The following is a 17,496-nucleotide window of genomic DNA, read 5'->3' as shown; positions in this document are numbered from 1 at the left end:
AGCAAGAAAGAAATGAAACTTAAAAACACAGAGAACCTCAGAATTAAAAGGCAGTAAGTTTAAGGGTCATGTAATTACAGGGTAGTGAACTGAGGCATGGAGGTGAATTCCCACCCTCTGGACCCACATGGCACTCCAGTCCTCAAAAACTCAGATCTCATAAAGAAGGTATATGTGTAACAAGGTTTTGTAATCAGGGATGGATACTACATACCTGAGGCCTCAACTCTCATCTCCAGGAAGTCTGCCTTGAGAACTGTGGGTAAAGGAGGAAAGACATTTCACTAAGACTCTAGAAATCAGAACTGGAAAGGAAAGCAAGTGGATGGGTGACCCTTCCAAGATGGTGGCAATTAGGCCATTTGAAAAATGAGGAAGTGATTCCATCCAGATGTTTCAAAACATCTCACTCCATGCTTATAGGTTGGCATACCTCTCTGCCAGATTTAGAGAGCCCAGTATCCCAGACACAAAGACATCTTTCAGGTGCCAGCACAATCCTTCGAGTGCCATACTATGGGAGGCAAGGGAAGACCAGAGGAATTGGCCAAAGACCAAAGACTACATTCTGTGATTATCTCCAATGGGAAAAAGGCAAAGACGGAAGGCAAGTGCCTTGTGAAACATGAATCTTTCTTTGCCTTGAAGACCAAACCAGCCTCTTGATGTGCTTAGATTGGTCCTAAAGTAGACTTGTCTGGGGATGGTTGGAGGCAAGAGACAATCCTGGAGAATCAAGCTCCATATAATTTGGCCAGAAAATCCCAGACAACAGCTTGTCCCAGGGCTATATCCTGAACATTGTTTTTCTCTTCTCTCTTAAGTCTATTAATACCTACTCCCTGAGTGATCTTATTCCCATCCATGATTTCAATTCCCATCAAATACTGAGACCACCCCCAAAAGGTTACTATTCACATTGTAGTATATGTGAATGCCCCTATAAATTTGTACAGTGGCTGTACTTAACAGTTCTACCTCTAAACCTATGTAGATCCAGCCCCAATTACTAGTCTAAGTTGCAGTTACCCACTGGACATCTCTATCTGGATGTCCCACAGAGTCTTCATACAAACTGTGTCCAAAATTGAGCAGAGAAACTTTCCCACAAAACCTATTCCTCCATGATTAATTATTGTTACCATCTACCTAACTGCCCAAGTTAGACTTCCTTCTCTCTTAATCTTTCTCCAATGCTCCATGTTTGAAAAGTCAGTAAGGTCTTACTGAGTCTACCTCAAATCTGTCCTTTCATTCCATTCCTATTGACAATGCCATACATCAGGACCTCATCAACTCTTGCCAGGATGATTAGCCTCCTAACTGGTCTCCCTGCCTCCAGGTTTTACTGTCCCAACTATCTTCCTCATTAACAGCAGAATGTGTGTGTGTGTTTTTTTTTAAATAACTCAGGCAGCTTAGAATATGCATTGTCATGCTGAAGAGTTTTCCATGACACCCCATGGACTACAGAATAAAGACCAAACTCCTTAGTATGTCATATAAGGCGTTTACAGTCTGGCCCCAATCCATCTTCTTGGCCTCAACTCTAGCTAAGCTTCCTTCTTCTCACCCCCACATTCTAGCCAAAGTGGAACACTAATCACTTTGTGAACCTGCCTTGCATAAGCTATTCTGCCTTACTGAAATGTCTTCCCCTCCCTTCTCTTCTTGATGAGCCACTTCTCATTTTATTTCAAGTTTTTAATTTTTTTTAATTGTTGTATTGTAGAAGGGAGATGAATGAGAAGTGAGGTCATTCAAATGTCAGGTTACATAGAGTCAGGTGTACAAACTGGAAGCAAAAAGGGGCAGAGAAAAGGTTAAACAGATCATTTTCATTAGAGATGAGATGGGATTGACTGGCTAGTCTAAGAATCTTGACCAGTAGCCATCATGTAGGTGCACTGATGCAAGTGGTGGTTACAAAACTGGGGCCTAGACAGAAGGGGTGCTTTCCTTATATGGATGCTGAGTGGGAGGAACCTGTGGGTACCTAGGAAGGTGGCTTATTACATATTGGAGGACTGGTGTACCCACCTTGGCCTTACCCACAATCCTGCCAAGATGGAATCTGGGAATAAGGAACAGGATTAAATTTAGGTTCCAGAGGCCTGGACATAGGACTGGTTAGGTTGTCCTCCAGCCTGAAGTGCCTGCTTTGACCACAGTGCCCTATGTTGCAGTTGGTCCAAGACCTCCCTGAGCACTAAATGACAAAGCCCAGGTAGTGGTTACCAATCTTTCCACACTTTCAACACCAGGTTGGCTACAGTTTCCCTATTAAAAGTCAGGCTGCCTTAAAGATTCTCTTGGACTTTGTTCATGCCTAGTACGTATCCCTCTCAATGCCTTGGTTCCCTGTCCAAAGCTACAGATCAATCCCTCACATTTTCAGTGTATTCTATCCATCTTTAAAGCCCCATCTCAGATATCACTTCCTCTAAAAAGCTTTCCTTTAGATATGCCTAGTTCATTCTGTTAATTCTAGTTTGCTTCATTCTATTTCCCTGGTATTTATTTCTCATATGGTTTATCCTAGGGAAGTTGGAAGGACCACCAGGAAGTAGGAAGTAGTCCTGATCATAGGCAGATACTTTATTAAGAATATAAAGTATTCTCTCTCTTTCTGTTTTTCTTTTTTTCCCTCAAGCCTATCTGATTAAGCCTGCTTTAAAAATGTCCTAGGTGAAAACTTTATCTTCATTCTATCAGTAAGAGAAATCTGGGGCTTTGACCTCACTTTCATTTGTTATGGTAGAATAAATGGTAAATTATTGTCTAAGGAGAATTTGGCCTAGTCTATAGTTCCTTGTGGCTGACTGCCAAGCAGAACTAGGGTGACCTGCTGTTCAGAATCATGTCCTGGTGAGTCGGGTCCCACAGTTTTAACTAGATGATGTCAAACCTATCCCAGCTCCAGCGCTGGTAAAGGCACATTGTTCTGCTTTTAACTGAATACCTGGAAGAGTTACACTCCTGTCACCCATCAGGAAGCACAATTTTGAACTCTCTGATAAGCAACATTGAATAAACTCACAGAAGAGTGCCTGAAGGCCAAGCAATCATTTCTCCAGGTGTTTTAGTCTAAAGGGTGCCAAATGATAGGCTTTGGAAAGCCTGTACCAGTACTTGAGGGATTTTAAAAACAAATTAACTGGAAGAAAGAAATAAAGGAAGGAAATTTAAAAAACCCACACTCCCAGGCCCTACTCCTGGAGATTCTGTTTTTGTGGGTCTAGAGCAGAAGGCAGGAATCTGTGTTCATTTTATTTTCCCTCAAAATTTTCCAGGTGATTTATATGTTCAGCCAGTTCGAAAACAACCACCTAAGTCTAATGTTTACCTCTGAAATGAGGGCTATGCTTATTCTAAGGCTGTTTATATTAGAATATTGCTTTCTATATATTCATATCAGCTGCCCTTTTAGAATATAATAGGGTCTAAATAAGTAAACTAACAAAAAAAATTAGACCTACATCGAGCATAAAGTTTTTGCAATACCACTTGGCCTGTGAGTACTCTATGTATGTGTGAGAGAGAGAGGAGAAAGAGAGAAAGAGATGGAAAGACAGAGTCAGAGAGGCAGAGACAACAGATACAGAGATAGACAAAGAAAGAGAGACATGGAGAGAGACAGAAAAAGAGTCAAAGAGATAGGGAAACAGAGACATAAGTAGAAAAACACAAGGAGAGACATAAAGAGACTGAGAATTACAGAGACAGAGAAACAGTGTGCGAGAGACAAATGGACAAGAGTGACAAAGGCAGAGAGACATACAGTTATAGAGACAAAGACAGAGACACAGGGAGACAGAGAGACAGTGTTGGGGGAGAGAAAGGAACAAACACAGACAGAGAGAAAGAGACAGAGCTACAGAGAAACAAAAATACAATGTTAAGAGAGCAAATGACATGCTCATGATACATTTATTAAAAAGTTATTTGGTTTCATTTCTGTCACCTGCATCTCTTACCTTCCTGTTTTCCGGGAAGCTATTTCAAAGAACCTGGTCCTGGAAGCCACCCTGCAAAGAGAAGCCAACCAAGTCCCATGAGTTGCTCTGGAATATGTATGGGAACCAATGGCCAATGGAAAGGAAAAGAAAATATGAACCAGATAGGCCACCAATGCCAGGCTCTGCCTTAGCTTGCAAAGGATCTGGGTCTGAGGAAAAACCCAAGTATCAGAATGTGAAATGGCTCAGAGACCATAGGCACCCCCAAGGCTATGGCTGATACTCTTTGCTTCCCCTTGGCTCAGAATGATCTAAGTATGTTGCTCATTCAGATTACTCTTGGGAGAAATAAGTGAAACAAGTTCTTGGTTTCAGAGTATAATTTTTGACATTTTGCAAATACACTTAGCTAATTAGTCCAAACAGTAGAGGCTCTGTTTTTCTTATTTCCTCAATTTTGCAATTATGGAAAACAAAAGACACAAGAAAAAGGAACACTAGGAGGCAGGATACTGAGAGGGGTCCCAGGCACTGGCTGAGGAGAGGCCTGCCAGGCTAGTTTTGTGGCCAAGAAAAGCTGGTCCCTGAGAGTTGCTGTGGCCCCACCTTAGGTGCTCTATCCCTGATTCCTTGGCTTACAGGCCAGACTCAGGAAGGCTGGTTGGATAATAGCTCTGCTACTACCCTGTAAGAGGCTCTCTGGAGAATCTGAGTCATTCTGGAAGATTTTTAAAAATCATACCTTCTCTTTAAAAAAAAAAGCTTCAAAGCACACGTAAAATGACCAAATCTGTTCATTAAATTACTTTTAAAACCAGTAGTAATAAGAAAAAAAATTTACAGAGGCAAAGAAGCATGAAAGCAGCCGGTAATCTTATCACCCTAGAGAGATCAGGGAGACTAAGAAAAATGGGTCTCCTATCGGGTACCAAGATTTAAACACCTCACCTTTAGGAAAAATCTCCCAGCTTTAAGTGTTGAGTAGAACACTCCAAACAGAGCTGGTCTGCGACAGTCCCCTACACTATGAAGTGAACGATACCCTGGAGTTGTGCATTGTACACCCTTCACAACCATAATGGTGATCCTGAAAGCATTCTTAGTGGTCTAAGGTGGACTTTAGGTCAAGGTTGAAAAACAACTCTACTTACACAGACGATGGGATTTCCCCTGCATTGCCAGTCACTATATCTGGCTTTGGTTCGGGTTTCTGGGTAGTAGTTGCCCGGCAGGGAGGATCTGGAGGCCTCACTGGGGGTCGGATGATGGTTGGCTTTTCTCCTGGAGGCCGAACTGTGCTGAAACTGTCAGAGTCTCCTGGAAAAGAGAACAACAAGAACTTGGACAGTGAGCCAAATGGAACACCACTCCTCAGCAGGTACCCAATATTGCAGCTATCATGGCCACCTCCCTTGGTCCCCATTTCTTTTTGGTAACTAACAACTCTGGATTAAAAAATATATTCTTCCAGAAGCTGTCCCTTCAGAAAGTCTATGTTTGAACCTCAGCTTTGGAGCTTCACATTTGTGTGACCTAGGGTATGTCACATCAATTTGCTCAGTCTCAGTTTCCTCAACCATATAATCAAGACTAAAAATATATTATCTTACAGAGACATTGAGAGGATTTACTTGGGTAGTAATATGTTTAGTACTGTCACTGGCACATAGCAGGTGCTTAGTCAATGTTTGATGATAAATTTGTTACATTCATCATCACCAAAAATGAGTCTATTTTCACTTAAGCCTTGACTATTGTGGCAGTCTCCTAACTCACCTTTCTGCCTCTATGTCTCTAGTTTCCAGGTCACTCAGTACAAAATAAATACACATAATTTTTTAATAAAATGATTCTGGCAGGAATATAGTGAAACATATGCATGCACACACTGCTGGGGGTACTGTACACTGGGCTTATTCTAACTAGATAGCCATCAATAATTCTGGAACAGAGTATCATCCACCAGAGGGCAGACAGCAGAAGCAAGAAGAACTACAGTCCTGCAGACTGTGGAACAAAAAACACATTCACAGAAAGATGGACAAGATGAAAAGGCAGAGGGCTATATACCAGATGAAGGACCAAGATTAAACCCCAGAAAAACAACTAAACTAAGTGGAGATAGGCAACCTTCCAGAAAAAGAATTCAGAATAATGATAGTGAAGATGATCCAGGACCACAGAAAAAGAATGGAGGCAAAGATCAAGAAGATGCAAGAAATGTTTAACAAAGACCTAGAAAAATTAAAGAACAAACAAACAGAGATGAACAATACAATAACCAAAATGAAAACTACACAAGAAGGAATCAATAGCAGAATAACTGAGGCAGGAGAACAGATAAGTGACCTGGAAGACAGAATGGAGGAATTCACTGCTACGGAACAGACTAAAGAAAAAAGAATGAAAAGAAATGAAGACAGCCTAAGAGACCTCAGGGACAACATTAAATGCAACAACATTCGCATTATAGGGATTCCAGAAGCAGAAGAGAGAGAGAAAGGACCAGAGAATATATTTGAAGAGATTATAGTCGAAAACTTCCCTAACATGGGAAAGGAAATAGCCACCCAAGTCCAGGAAGAGCAGCGAGTCCCATAGAGGATAAACCCAATGAGAAACACGCCGAAACTCATAGTAATCAAATTGGCAAAAATTAAAGACAAAGAAAAATTATTGAAAGCAGCAAGGGAAAAACGACAAATAACACAAGAAACTCCCAAAAGGTTAACAGCTGATTTCTCAGCAGAAACTCTACAAGCCAGAAGGGAATGGCATGACATATTTAAAGTGATGAAAGGGAAGAACCTACAATCAAGATTACTCTACACGGCAAGGATCTCATTCAGATTCGACGGAGAAATCAAAAGCTTTACAGACAAGCAAAAGCTAAGAGAATTTAGCACCACCAAACCAGCTCTGCAACAAATGCTAAAGGAACTTCTCTAAGTGGGAAACACAAGAGAAGAAAAGAACCTACAAAAACAAACCCAAAACAATTAAGAAAATGGTCATAGGAACATACATATTGATAATTACCTTAAATGTGGATGGATTAAAAGCTCCAACCAAAAGACACGTGCTTGCTGAATGGATACAAAAACAAGACCCATATATATGATGTCTACAAGAGACCCACTTCAGACCTAGGGACACATACAGACTGAAAGTGAGGGGATGGAAAAAGATATTCCATGCAAATGGCAATCAAAAGAAAGCTGGAGTAGCTGTACTCATATCAGATAAAATAGACTTGAAAATAAAGAATGTTACAAGAGACAAGGAAGAACACTATATAATAATCAAGGGATCAATCCAAGAAGAAGATATAACAATTATAAATATATATGCACCCAACATAGGAGCACCTCAATACATAAGGCAAATGCTAACAGCTATAAAAGAGGAAATTGACAGTAACACAATAATAGTGGCGGACTTTAACACCTCACTTACAACAATGGACAGATCATCCAAAATGAAAATAAATAAGGAAACAGAAGCTTTAAATGACACAACAGACCAGATCGATTTAATTGATATTTATAGGACATTCCATCCAAAAACAGCAGATTACACTTTCTTCTCAAGTGTGCACAGAACACTCTCCAGGATAGATCACACCTTGGGTCACAAATCAAGCCTCAGTAAAATTAAGAAAATTGAAATCACATCAATCATCTTTTCTGAACCACAATGCTATGAGATTAGAAATGAATTACAGGGAAAAAAACGTAAAAAACACAAACACATGGAGGCTAAACAATACGTTACTAAACAACCAAGAGATCACTGAAGAAATCAAAGAGGAAATCAAAAAATACCTAGAGACAAATGATAATGAAAACACGATGATCCAAAACCTATGGGATGCAGCAAAAGCAGTTCTAAGAGGGAAGTTTATAGCTATACAAGCCTACCTCAAGACACAAGAAAAATATCAAGTAAACAATCTAACATTACACCTAAAGCAACTAGAGGAAGAAGAACAAGCAAAGCCCAAAGATAGCAAAAGGAAAGAAATCATAAAGATCAGAGCAGAAATAAATGAAATAGGAACAAAGTAAACAACAGCAAAGATCAATAAAACTAAAAGCTGGTTCATTGAGAAAATAAACAAAATTGATAAACCATTAGCCAGACTTATCAAGAAAAAGAGGGAGAGGACTCAAATCAATAAAATTAGAAATGAAAAAGGAGAAGTTACAACAGACACCTCAGAAATACAAAGCATCCTAAGAGACTACTACAAGCAAATCTCTGCCAATAAAATGGACAACCTGAAAGAAATGGACAAATTCTTAGAAAGGTATAACCTTCCAGACTGAACCAGGAAGAAACAGAAAATATGAACAGACCAATCACAAGTAATGAAATTGAAACAGTGATTAAAAATCTTCCAATATGGACTTCCGTGGTGGTGCAGTGGTTGAGAGTCCACCTGCCGATGCAGGGGACGTGGGTTCATGCCCCGGTCCGGGAGGATCCCACATACTGTGGAGCAGCTGGGCCGGTGGGCCATGGCCGCTGGGCCTGCGCATCCGGAGTCTCTGCTCTGCAGAGGGAGGGGCCACAGCAATGCATACCTGCACAGCCTGCATACCGCAAAAAAAAAATCTTCCAACAAACAAAAGTCCAGGACCAGATGGCTTCAGAGGTGAATTCTATCAAACATTTAGAGAAGAGATAACACCCATTCTTCTCAAACTCTTCCAAAAAATTGCAGAGGAAGGAACACTCCCAAACTCATTCTATGAGGCCACCATCACCCTGAAACCAAAATTGGACAAAGATACTACAAAAAAAAGAAAATTACAGACCAATATCACTGATGAATATAGATGCAATAATCCTCAACAAAATACTAGCAAACAGAATCCAACAACACATTAAAAGGTTCATAAACAATGATCAAGTGGGATTTATCCCAGGGATGCAAGGATTCTTCAATATACGCAAATCAATCAATGTGAAAAACCATATTAACAAACTGAAGAATAAAAACCATATGATCATCCCAATAGATGCAGAAAAAGCTTTTGACAAAATTCAAACCCATTTATGATAAAAACTCTCCAGAAAGTAGGCATAGAGGGAACCTACCTCAACATAATAAAGGCCATATATGACAAACCCACAGCCAACATCATTCTCAATGGTGAAAAATTGAAAGCATTTCCTCTAAGATCAGGAATGAGACAAGGATGTCCACTCTCACTACTATTATTCAACATAGTTTTGGAAGTCCTAGCCATGGCAATAAGAGAAGTAAAAGAAATAAAAGGAATACAAATTGGAAAAGAAGAAGTATAACTGTCACTGTTTGCAGATGACATGATAGTATACATAGAGAATCTTAAAGATGCCACCAGAAGACTACTAGAGCTAATTAATGAATTTTGTAAAGTTGCAGGATACAAAATTAACGCACAGAAATCTCTTGCATTCCTATACACTAAAGATGAAAAATCTGAAAGAGAAATTATGGAAACACTCCCATTTACCATTGCAACAAAAAGAATAAAATACCTCGGAATAAACCTACCTAGGGAGATAAAAGACCTGTATGCAGAAAACTATAAAACACTGATGAAAGAAATTAAAGATGATACAAACAGATGGAGTGATATACCATGTTCTTGGATTGGAAGAAACAATATTGTGAAAATGACTATACTGCCCAAAGCAACCTAGAGATTCACTGCAATCCCTATCAAATTACCAATGGCATTTATTATGGAACTAGAACAAATCATCTTAAAATTTGTATGGAGACACAAAAGACCCCGAATAGCCAAAGCATTCTTGAGGGAAAAAAACACAGCTGGAGGAATCAGACTCCCTGACTTCAGGCTATACTACAAAACTACAGTAATCAAGACAATATGGTACTGGCACAAAAACAGAAACATAGATCAATGGAACAAGATAGAAAGCCCAGAGATAAACCCATGCACCTATGGTCAACTAATCTATGACAAAGGAGGCAAAGATATACAATGGAGAAAAGACAGTCTCTTCAGTAAGTGTTGTTGGGAAAACTGGACAGCTACACGTAAAAGAATGAAATTAGAACACTCCCTAACACCATACAGAAAAATAAACTCAAAATGGATTAGACACCTAAATGTAAGATGGGACACTATAAAACTCTTAGAGGAAAACATAGGAAGAACAATCTTTGACAAATAACAGCAAGATCTTTTTTGATCCACCTCCTAGAGTAGTGGAAATAAAACCAAAAATAAACAAATGGGACCTAATGAAACTTCAAAGCTTTTATACAGCAAAGGAAACCATAAACAAGATGAAAAGACAACCCTCAGAATGGGAGAATATATTGCAAACGAATCAACGGACAAAGGATTAATCTCCAAAATATATATACAGCTCATGCAGCTCAATATTAAAGAAACAAACAACCCAATCCAAAAATGGGGAGAAGACCTTAAATAGACATTTCTCTAAAGAAGACATACAGATGGCCAAGAAGCACATGAGGAGCTGCTCAACATTACTAATTATTAGAGAAATGCAAATCAAAACTACGCTGAGGTATCACCTCACACCATTTAGAATGGGCATCATCAGAAAATCTACAAACAACAAATGTTGGAGAAGGTGTGGAGAAAAGGGAACCCTCTTGCACTGCTGGTGGGAATGTAAATTGATGCAGCCACTATGGAGAACAGTATGGAGGTTCCTTAAAAAACTACAAATAGATTTACCATATGATCCAGCAGTCCCACTACTGGGCATATACCCAGAGAAAACCATAATTCAAAAAGACACATGCACCCAATGTTCATTGCAGCACTATTTACAATAGCCAGGTCATGGAAGCAACCTAAATGCCCATCGACAGACGAATGGATAAAGAAGATGTGGTACATATATACAATGGAATATTACTCAGCCATAAAAAGGAACGAATTTGAATCATTTGTTGAGACGTGGACGGATCTAGAGAGTGTCATACAGAGTGAAGTAAGTCAGAAAGAGATAAACAAATATCGTATATTAACACATGTATGTGGAACCTAGAAAAGTTGTACAGATGAGCCGGTTTGCAGGGCAGAAGTTGAGACACAGATGTAGAGAACAGACGTATGGACACCAAGTGGGGAAAACTGTGGTGGGGTGGGGATGGTGGTGTGCTGAATTGGGCGATTGGGATTGACATGTATATACTGATGTGTATAAAATTGATGACTAAGAAGAACCTGCAGTATAAAAAAATAACAAAAACAAAACAAAACAAAAGGAATTCTGGAACAATGTGAATGAAATGCAAAATAATATATATGAGACAGTTCATACTCATTAATCCAGTTGATCCACTTTGGGGAACAGGCCCAAAGAAATTAACTCTAAAGAAAAAAATAAGGAAAACAAGTAGCACATAAACATGCTTCTTAACAGCAAAAATTCAGACCCAACCACAAAGGCTGATAAACAAACAATTCAATTCTTACAAGTATTTAACCAATACATATTATGCATGAAATGACAAGGATTTAGGCTAGGTCAAAAAATGTATTCATATAAAATAATATTAAGTGAAAAAAAGTCCACAAAAAATGTTCATGGCCTGATGAACACCATCTGGAAATAGACACATTTGCAACTATGCAAGGGTGTTAGTAGATCTTGATATTCATTCAATTTTTGTCAGTAAACCTTGATATTCATTGTTTTCTTCTACAAAACTTTTTAAGGTAAATGTAAAAAATATTAACTTTAATCCATATAATACTGTTGTAAGATTTACCTTAAGTATTTCCACACTGTATTTCTTCTCCTTAAAGATTTTCTCAGTGACTATAAAATGTACAGGATAAGTTCAAACTCCTTAACATAAATTCAAGGCCCTCTATGAGCTGGTCCCAAATTATTAAACCAGGTACTAGTGCTAGATTTTAAATACCAGCTCTACTTTTGTTAAACTGGTCTCCTCACCGGCCCTATCAAAGCAGCAAGCCCTTGACTCTTCTAGATGAGACAGTATGGTACAGTGTGGAAAGTAAGTCTGGAGTTGGGCAGACCCTGCTTTCAGGCCTTGTTCTGCGACTTCCAAACTGTGGAACCCTGTGCAGTTATTTCAACTCTTTGACTATCAAGGTATTCATCTGGGAAATGGATATAATAACCCGTCCTCACAAGCTGATTGTAAGGACTAAATTAGATGGCTGTTAGAGAATACCTAGCATGTAGCAGGGATAAGTAAGTGTTAGACTCTGTCCTGCTTCTTTCCCGATATATGTCCCTGTTCTCATGTCTTATCTGTACTGTAACTACCCCTAAACAGTCAGCTCAAATCTCAATCCTCTGAACACTTGAGCTGACATTGGTAATTTCCATCCATGTAAGCACTCATGAAGTACTTATATATTGCTCCATGGGGTTTTTTAATTCCTCCAGCTAGTCATTCTGGTGAGGCAGACAGATATGAAGAAAGATAATGATAATACAGTGTGATTGGTGTTCTAATGGAGGTATGAACCAAGTACTATTCATTTACACACTAGGCTGTATCTTACATTTCTGGACATGCCATTCCCCTTAGCACCAGGTCGGGTACACAGAATTGCAGCTAAAGAGTGACCAAAATAATAATAATAATCCAATTTTTCTAACACATTATAATATTCAAAGCACTCTCCCAATTAATTATTTGATGTTCACAATAAGCTTGGGAGGAAAGAATAGCAGATGGGTCTTATCTTTCCCATTTTATAGAGAAGGAAACTAAGGTTCGGAAAGGTGAACTCACTCACCCGCAATCATATAGTTAGGTAAGTGGTAGAGTGAGGACTAAAACTCATATCTCCTGTTTTTGCATCCACTTTTCTTCCCAGTGTCTGCTGTTTTGTTGTTATTAGTAGTAATATAAAAAGTTATAAATGACAATAATAATGGTAATGGTAATAAAATAACTGGTAAAAAACTTTAGCTACCTTTTTTATTGAACACCTGCTCTGTTCCAGGTACTATGATAATATACTCAGTACTTTATGCATATATTCTCATTTAACATTGGCCCTAACCCTGAAAGACAAGAAGCATTATGCCTGTTCTATAGTTGAGGAAACAGAAACACAGAGATGAGAAGTATAACCCCATAGTTAATTGACAATAGACTCAGGTCCATCTGCTTTCCAAAGCCCAAGTGGTCAGAAGTACCAGTGATTTTCAACCTTGGCTATACATTGGGAACATTGAAATTATACAGTACTGGGGACCCATCCCCAGAGAGCCTAGCTTAATTGATTGGGGTAGCACCTTGGTATGGGTATTTTTAAAAGCTCCCCAGGTGATGCTATGTATAGCCAGAGTTGAGAACCACTAGGCCACATGATGCTGCTTGCTCACTGCAGATCAGATTATAACAGCTGACAATGCTGTTCCATTTCTACTGGTCACTGGAGGAGGTATTGGATAGGAAGCATATGCTACAGTCAGAGCCAGAAAACATTTCTCCCTGAAGCTGTATCCACCCTAAGGCTACTGTTTCCTTTGGTGAGAGAACCAGATGACTCCCCCTGAAATATGAAACCCATTCATTTCCCAGTTGCAGCCACATCCAAATAGACATCAACCCAAGGCCTCAGAAAACAAATGTCATCAGCCTTGCATCCTCCTAGGCTCTTTATTGGGTGCTGCAAATTGATGATTCATTTTAAGTCAAACTTTGAAGTAGTAGCAATGGGCTTTCTTGTTTGAAAGACCCCAATGTTGTTCTCTCCTGCCTCTAATTTGCGACAGTATAGCCACTGTGTCAAACTGAGGAGGCAGGGATGGAAGAGTAATAATAACTGGGAGTCAAAAGACCTAGATTCCAGTCTTAATACTAAAACTAACTTGCTGTGTGAGCTTGAGCAGATCACTTCCCTACCTGTACAATGTGAACTTGGACTATTTTCCAGATCAGTAGGTCCATGATATGTCTATAGGCCTATATCTCTCCCCGCTGACTTTTATATGCTACAGTGGAATACTCTAGAAGTCAGTTCTGATCATGTACCTAACCAGCTTGAAAAAAATCTCCAGATAGAAAGATAGATAGATACTAGATTTAGATTTCACAGCTCCCTGTTGCCTGCAGAATAAACTCAAACATTTTTTAACCTGGAATTCACTACCTTCTTCCACCTGGCCTCAACTGATGTTTCTGGTCTAACTTTCCACCCTTCCTCTTTACATATCCCATAGTCCACAGAAACAGTATTATTTCTTGTTCCACGTACACATCCTACAATTAATCATTTCTTTCCTAGATGCCCTTTACCCCTTCTAATATGCCCAAATTTGCATCATCTATTAAGATTCAGCTTAAGTGCCACATCTCTTAGAAGCCTAATATGTTCCAAGTTCCTTTCTCTTACTCTTACAGCACCAACCACCTTGTACTTTGAATCAGGGCTCTTTGTTTTGGTGGCTCTATCTCCCCTATTAAAATGGAGCAACCTGAGAGCTAGATCTAAGTGGGATTCCTCTCTGTATTCACCAGGGGCCCAAGTAAATTGCTTTGCATGTAACTGGTATTCAATAAATACTCACTGAGAAAAGAAAAACACAGTTCAGTCCATTAGAAGGACAATGGAAAAAGCTTTCCCTTTTGAAGTCCCCATTTGTGCCATCTGTGACAAACACAAACATGATATACCCAAATTTCAGGGCTATTCTAAAATCTAAATTGAAAGGTGTTCAATAGACTGAGTGTTCCTTGAGGGCTTTTGTGCCTGGCCTTATGCTCTCACAACATATGCAGACAAATGATTTGACATTGACTTTGCCATCTAGGGGCTTAAAACTGAGTTGGAAAATGAAGTCATACTCATGGGAAATAAGCATGAATACAGTAACTCAGCATCCACAATTAAAGGGTCAAACTTGGGTGCCAAAAGAAGTGAGGTAAGGGAGAGTTCCCTGGGGCAGAATTGTCAAAAGGCTTCATGGAGGTAATAGGACTTTAGCTGGACTTTGAGGGATGGCTAAGAATCCTTCCTTGCCCCTTCCCCTTATCAACAGTCCTCCTATTTCTGAGTGTTTGGAATTGTCAGAGATGGGTTGAGGGTGGAAAGAGTAGTTCTGAGCTCTTTTATGACACCTACATTTGAAGCTTGAGGCTTCTCATAGGCTCTAGAATATAGAAGAGTAAATATCTACCATCTTCCATGCCTGCCATTTCCTGAGAGGTTGTTACCCAACCACTACCACTATCATTTTTTGAAATTCTTTTATATTACCAGATGTTTTGTATACCTAATCTTACTTAATCCCCACAAAAACCTTACCTGCAATATAGGCATTGTCCCCACTTACAGTTGAGAAAACTGGCTCAGAGAAGTGAAGTTCACCTAATTAAGATTGTGTAGTTAGTAATTAGCCTCCTGTAAAAGCAAAACAACTGCTACCTTTTACTTAGTACTCATTATGTGCCAAGTACATTGGTATCTCATTTCATCATTACAGCAATCCTATAGTCACAAATATCTTCATTTTACAAATTAGAAAACTAAGGCTCAGAGAGGTTGTGACTTGCCCAAGGTCCCACAACTGGGATGAAGCAGAGCCAGGATTCAAACTCACATCTCAGTGACTCTGGAGCCTAAGTCATATCTGAGACTCCACTAAGCCTTTCGAGCTTATTGGTATTTTTACCAAATTGTACTTCCTTTTAATTTATTTTTAACTTCGGTCCACAACTTGACTCTTTGGACCTCCCTCTCCAGCCCAACCTATTCCCTCCCTCCCCATTCTCTATCAAATGACCATAACTAAAGAATTTTAGCATTTATAGATTTATTAGGACTTGATGAACATCAATATTCAACCTTAAGCCAATTTCTTCCACCTTTTTTTACATCCATCTACACCTTACCCGAGAGCACAGAGTAAAGGGAGGCTGTTTTAACTTGTAGATTCCCTCAAACTTCTAGAATCATCTATCTCTTTCTACGACATTCCCCCATGATCACCTTAAAGCCTCTGACCCCTGTGAATCAACTTGGAGTTAGGCTCCAGGAAAGCCAGAGAATGAAAACTAAACACAGTACATTATTAAAAGCATAATGAGTCCAAACAAGAAAATGTGGATAATGGCCATAAAGCTCATTACTGCAAGAGCAAGTCTGTGCCTAATACTTTTAGAGCAGATGCAAATGCTACTCATAGCATTAGTCACCCCAGTGGAGAATTGATGGCCCTGTGGCTGAGCAGGGCCTTACAAGCACCCTTTCCCCAAGCCCAAAAGCATGCTACCAGAATGCAGTCTTCTCTCTCCAGTCAAGACACAGGCTCCTAAGCCCATATGTCATAGGGTCTCAGTGTGGATGTATTCTCCATTTTTATCTCAGAACCTCTGGCACAGTGAAGGGCTCTTTACCCCATGCTCCTACTGGAATGTATTCTAACTCCCACTAGAACATGGATGACACTGGACTGGGACTGGTTGCTTACATGCCAGCCTCGCCATGAACCTTTGGAGGGCAGGGAACATGGCCATTCATCTTTGTCTTTCTAATTGCACAGCACTGTGCCTGAATAAATGAACAAATACATGTAAGTAGATGTCCTTCCTCTCCGTTCCCCAAAGGAAAGTCCTAAGTCCCTTTGTAGAAGCTACAAAAATGCCCTTTCCAAAGCCAGGCCTGGTAAGAGGCAGCAACATCAAAGGAAGGCAGGAAATTTGGCTTGTATAATTTTGTTCCTCCAAAAGTGAATGCTTCTTAGAAAACAGAAAGGGGAAGGTAGCTGAAGCCACTTAAGAAATAAGAATGTGATACCCAGGGAGCCAAGGTTCAATCCCCATCTCCACATCTTACAATGTGGGTGACTCTGGGCAAGCTGTTTCACTTCTCTGAGCCTCAGTTTCTCCATCTGTGAAATTGGGAAAATAAAACCTATCTCAAAGGCCTATCAGAATGATTAGATGCAATAGATGAAGAGACGTGTCCAGTTCCATGTGTGGAACAGAAAAGGACCCTTGACAAAATTACATCAGCAAACAATATTGGTTACATTATCAAGTTGAGTGTCATGGAACAAAGCAATTTAACATGCACCTTGTTTTTGCTATCTTTAATTACTAAGAAAATATGTGGAACACATCCAGTCTATTCAAATGTTGGATCAATGCAAGGAGTGAAGATGGTGGATAGGACAGTGGCACAGTTGTATCACTAAAGCAAAGAGACCTATGCATTGACCCTCAGGATGGCAGGCAAAGCTCTGAAGAAGGAGCTGAATTGAAGTGACAACAACAAGATGCAGAGTGGGTCAGCTAAGGTGACAGCTCTCTCCCTCTGACATTGCCATTTCAGGCTGTGGGCTAGAACCTGTGGCTAACAACTATTAGTTATAGCTTGGGGTCAGAGTTGTTTGCAGTTTTTGTTTAGTTGATATTTGTTCTGATGCCCAATATCTGTCACTGGAGTGACAGCCAAAATGGGGAGGAAGGGAGGGAATAAGATGTGAGGAGGTGGGAGTAGGGAAAGTTCCAAGAGGCAACTACACCAGAGGTTTGGCTAATTCT

At 39.7% G+C, this 17,496-nt stretch overlaps 1 protein-coding gene across 1 annotated transcript in view; it reads right to left on the bottom strand.

The window, feature by feature from the left end:
* OPHN1 (oligophrenin 1) overlaps positions 1-17,496 on the bottom strand; it is a 599,190-nt gene that overhangs the window by 4,879 nt on the left and 576,815 nt on the right. Inside the window, exons 22-24 of the mRNA XM_060002992.1 lie at positions 5,111-5,276; positions 3,978-4,028; positions 215-256 (exon numbers count right to left, since the gene is read on the bottom strand). Of these exons, the coding sequence (XP_059858975.1) occupies positions 223-256; positions 3,978-4,028; positions 5,111-5,276 (251 nt within the window). The 3' untranslated portion in view covers positions 215-222. The remainder of the gene's footprint in view (positions 1-214; positions 257-3,977; positions 4,029-5,110; positions 5,277-17,496) is intronic.

This window comes from Delphinus delphis, chromosome X, assembly GCF_949987515.2.
Source record: "Delphinus delphis chromosome X, mDelDel1.2, whole genome shotgun sequence".
NCBI classification, from domain to species: Eukaryota; Metazoa; Chordata; class Mammalia; order Artiodactyla; family Delphinidae; genus Delphinus; species Delphinus delphis.
Note: the sequence above shows the minus strand (reverse complement) of the source record. Positions and strands in the feature narration are given on the sequence as shown.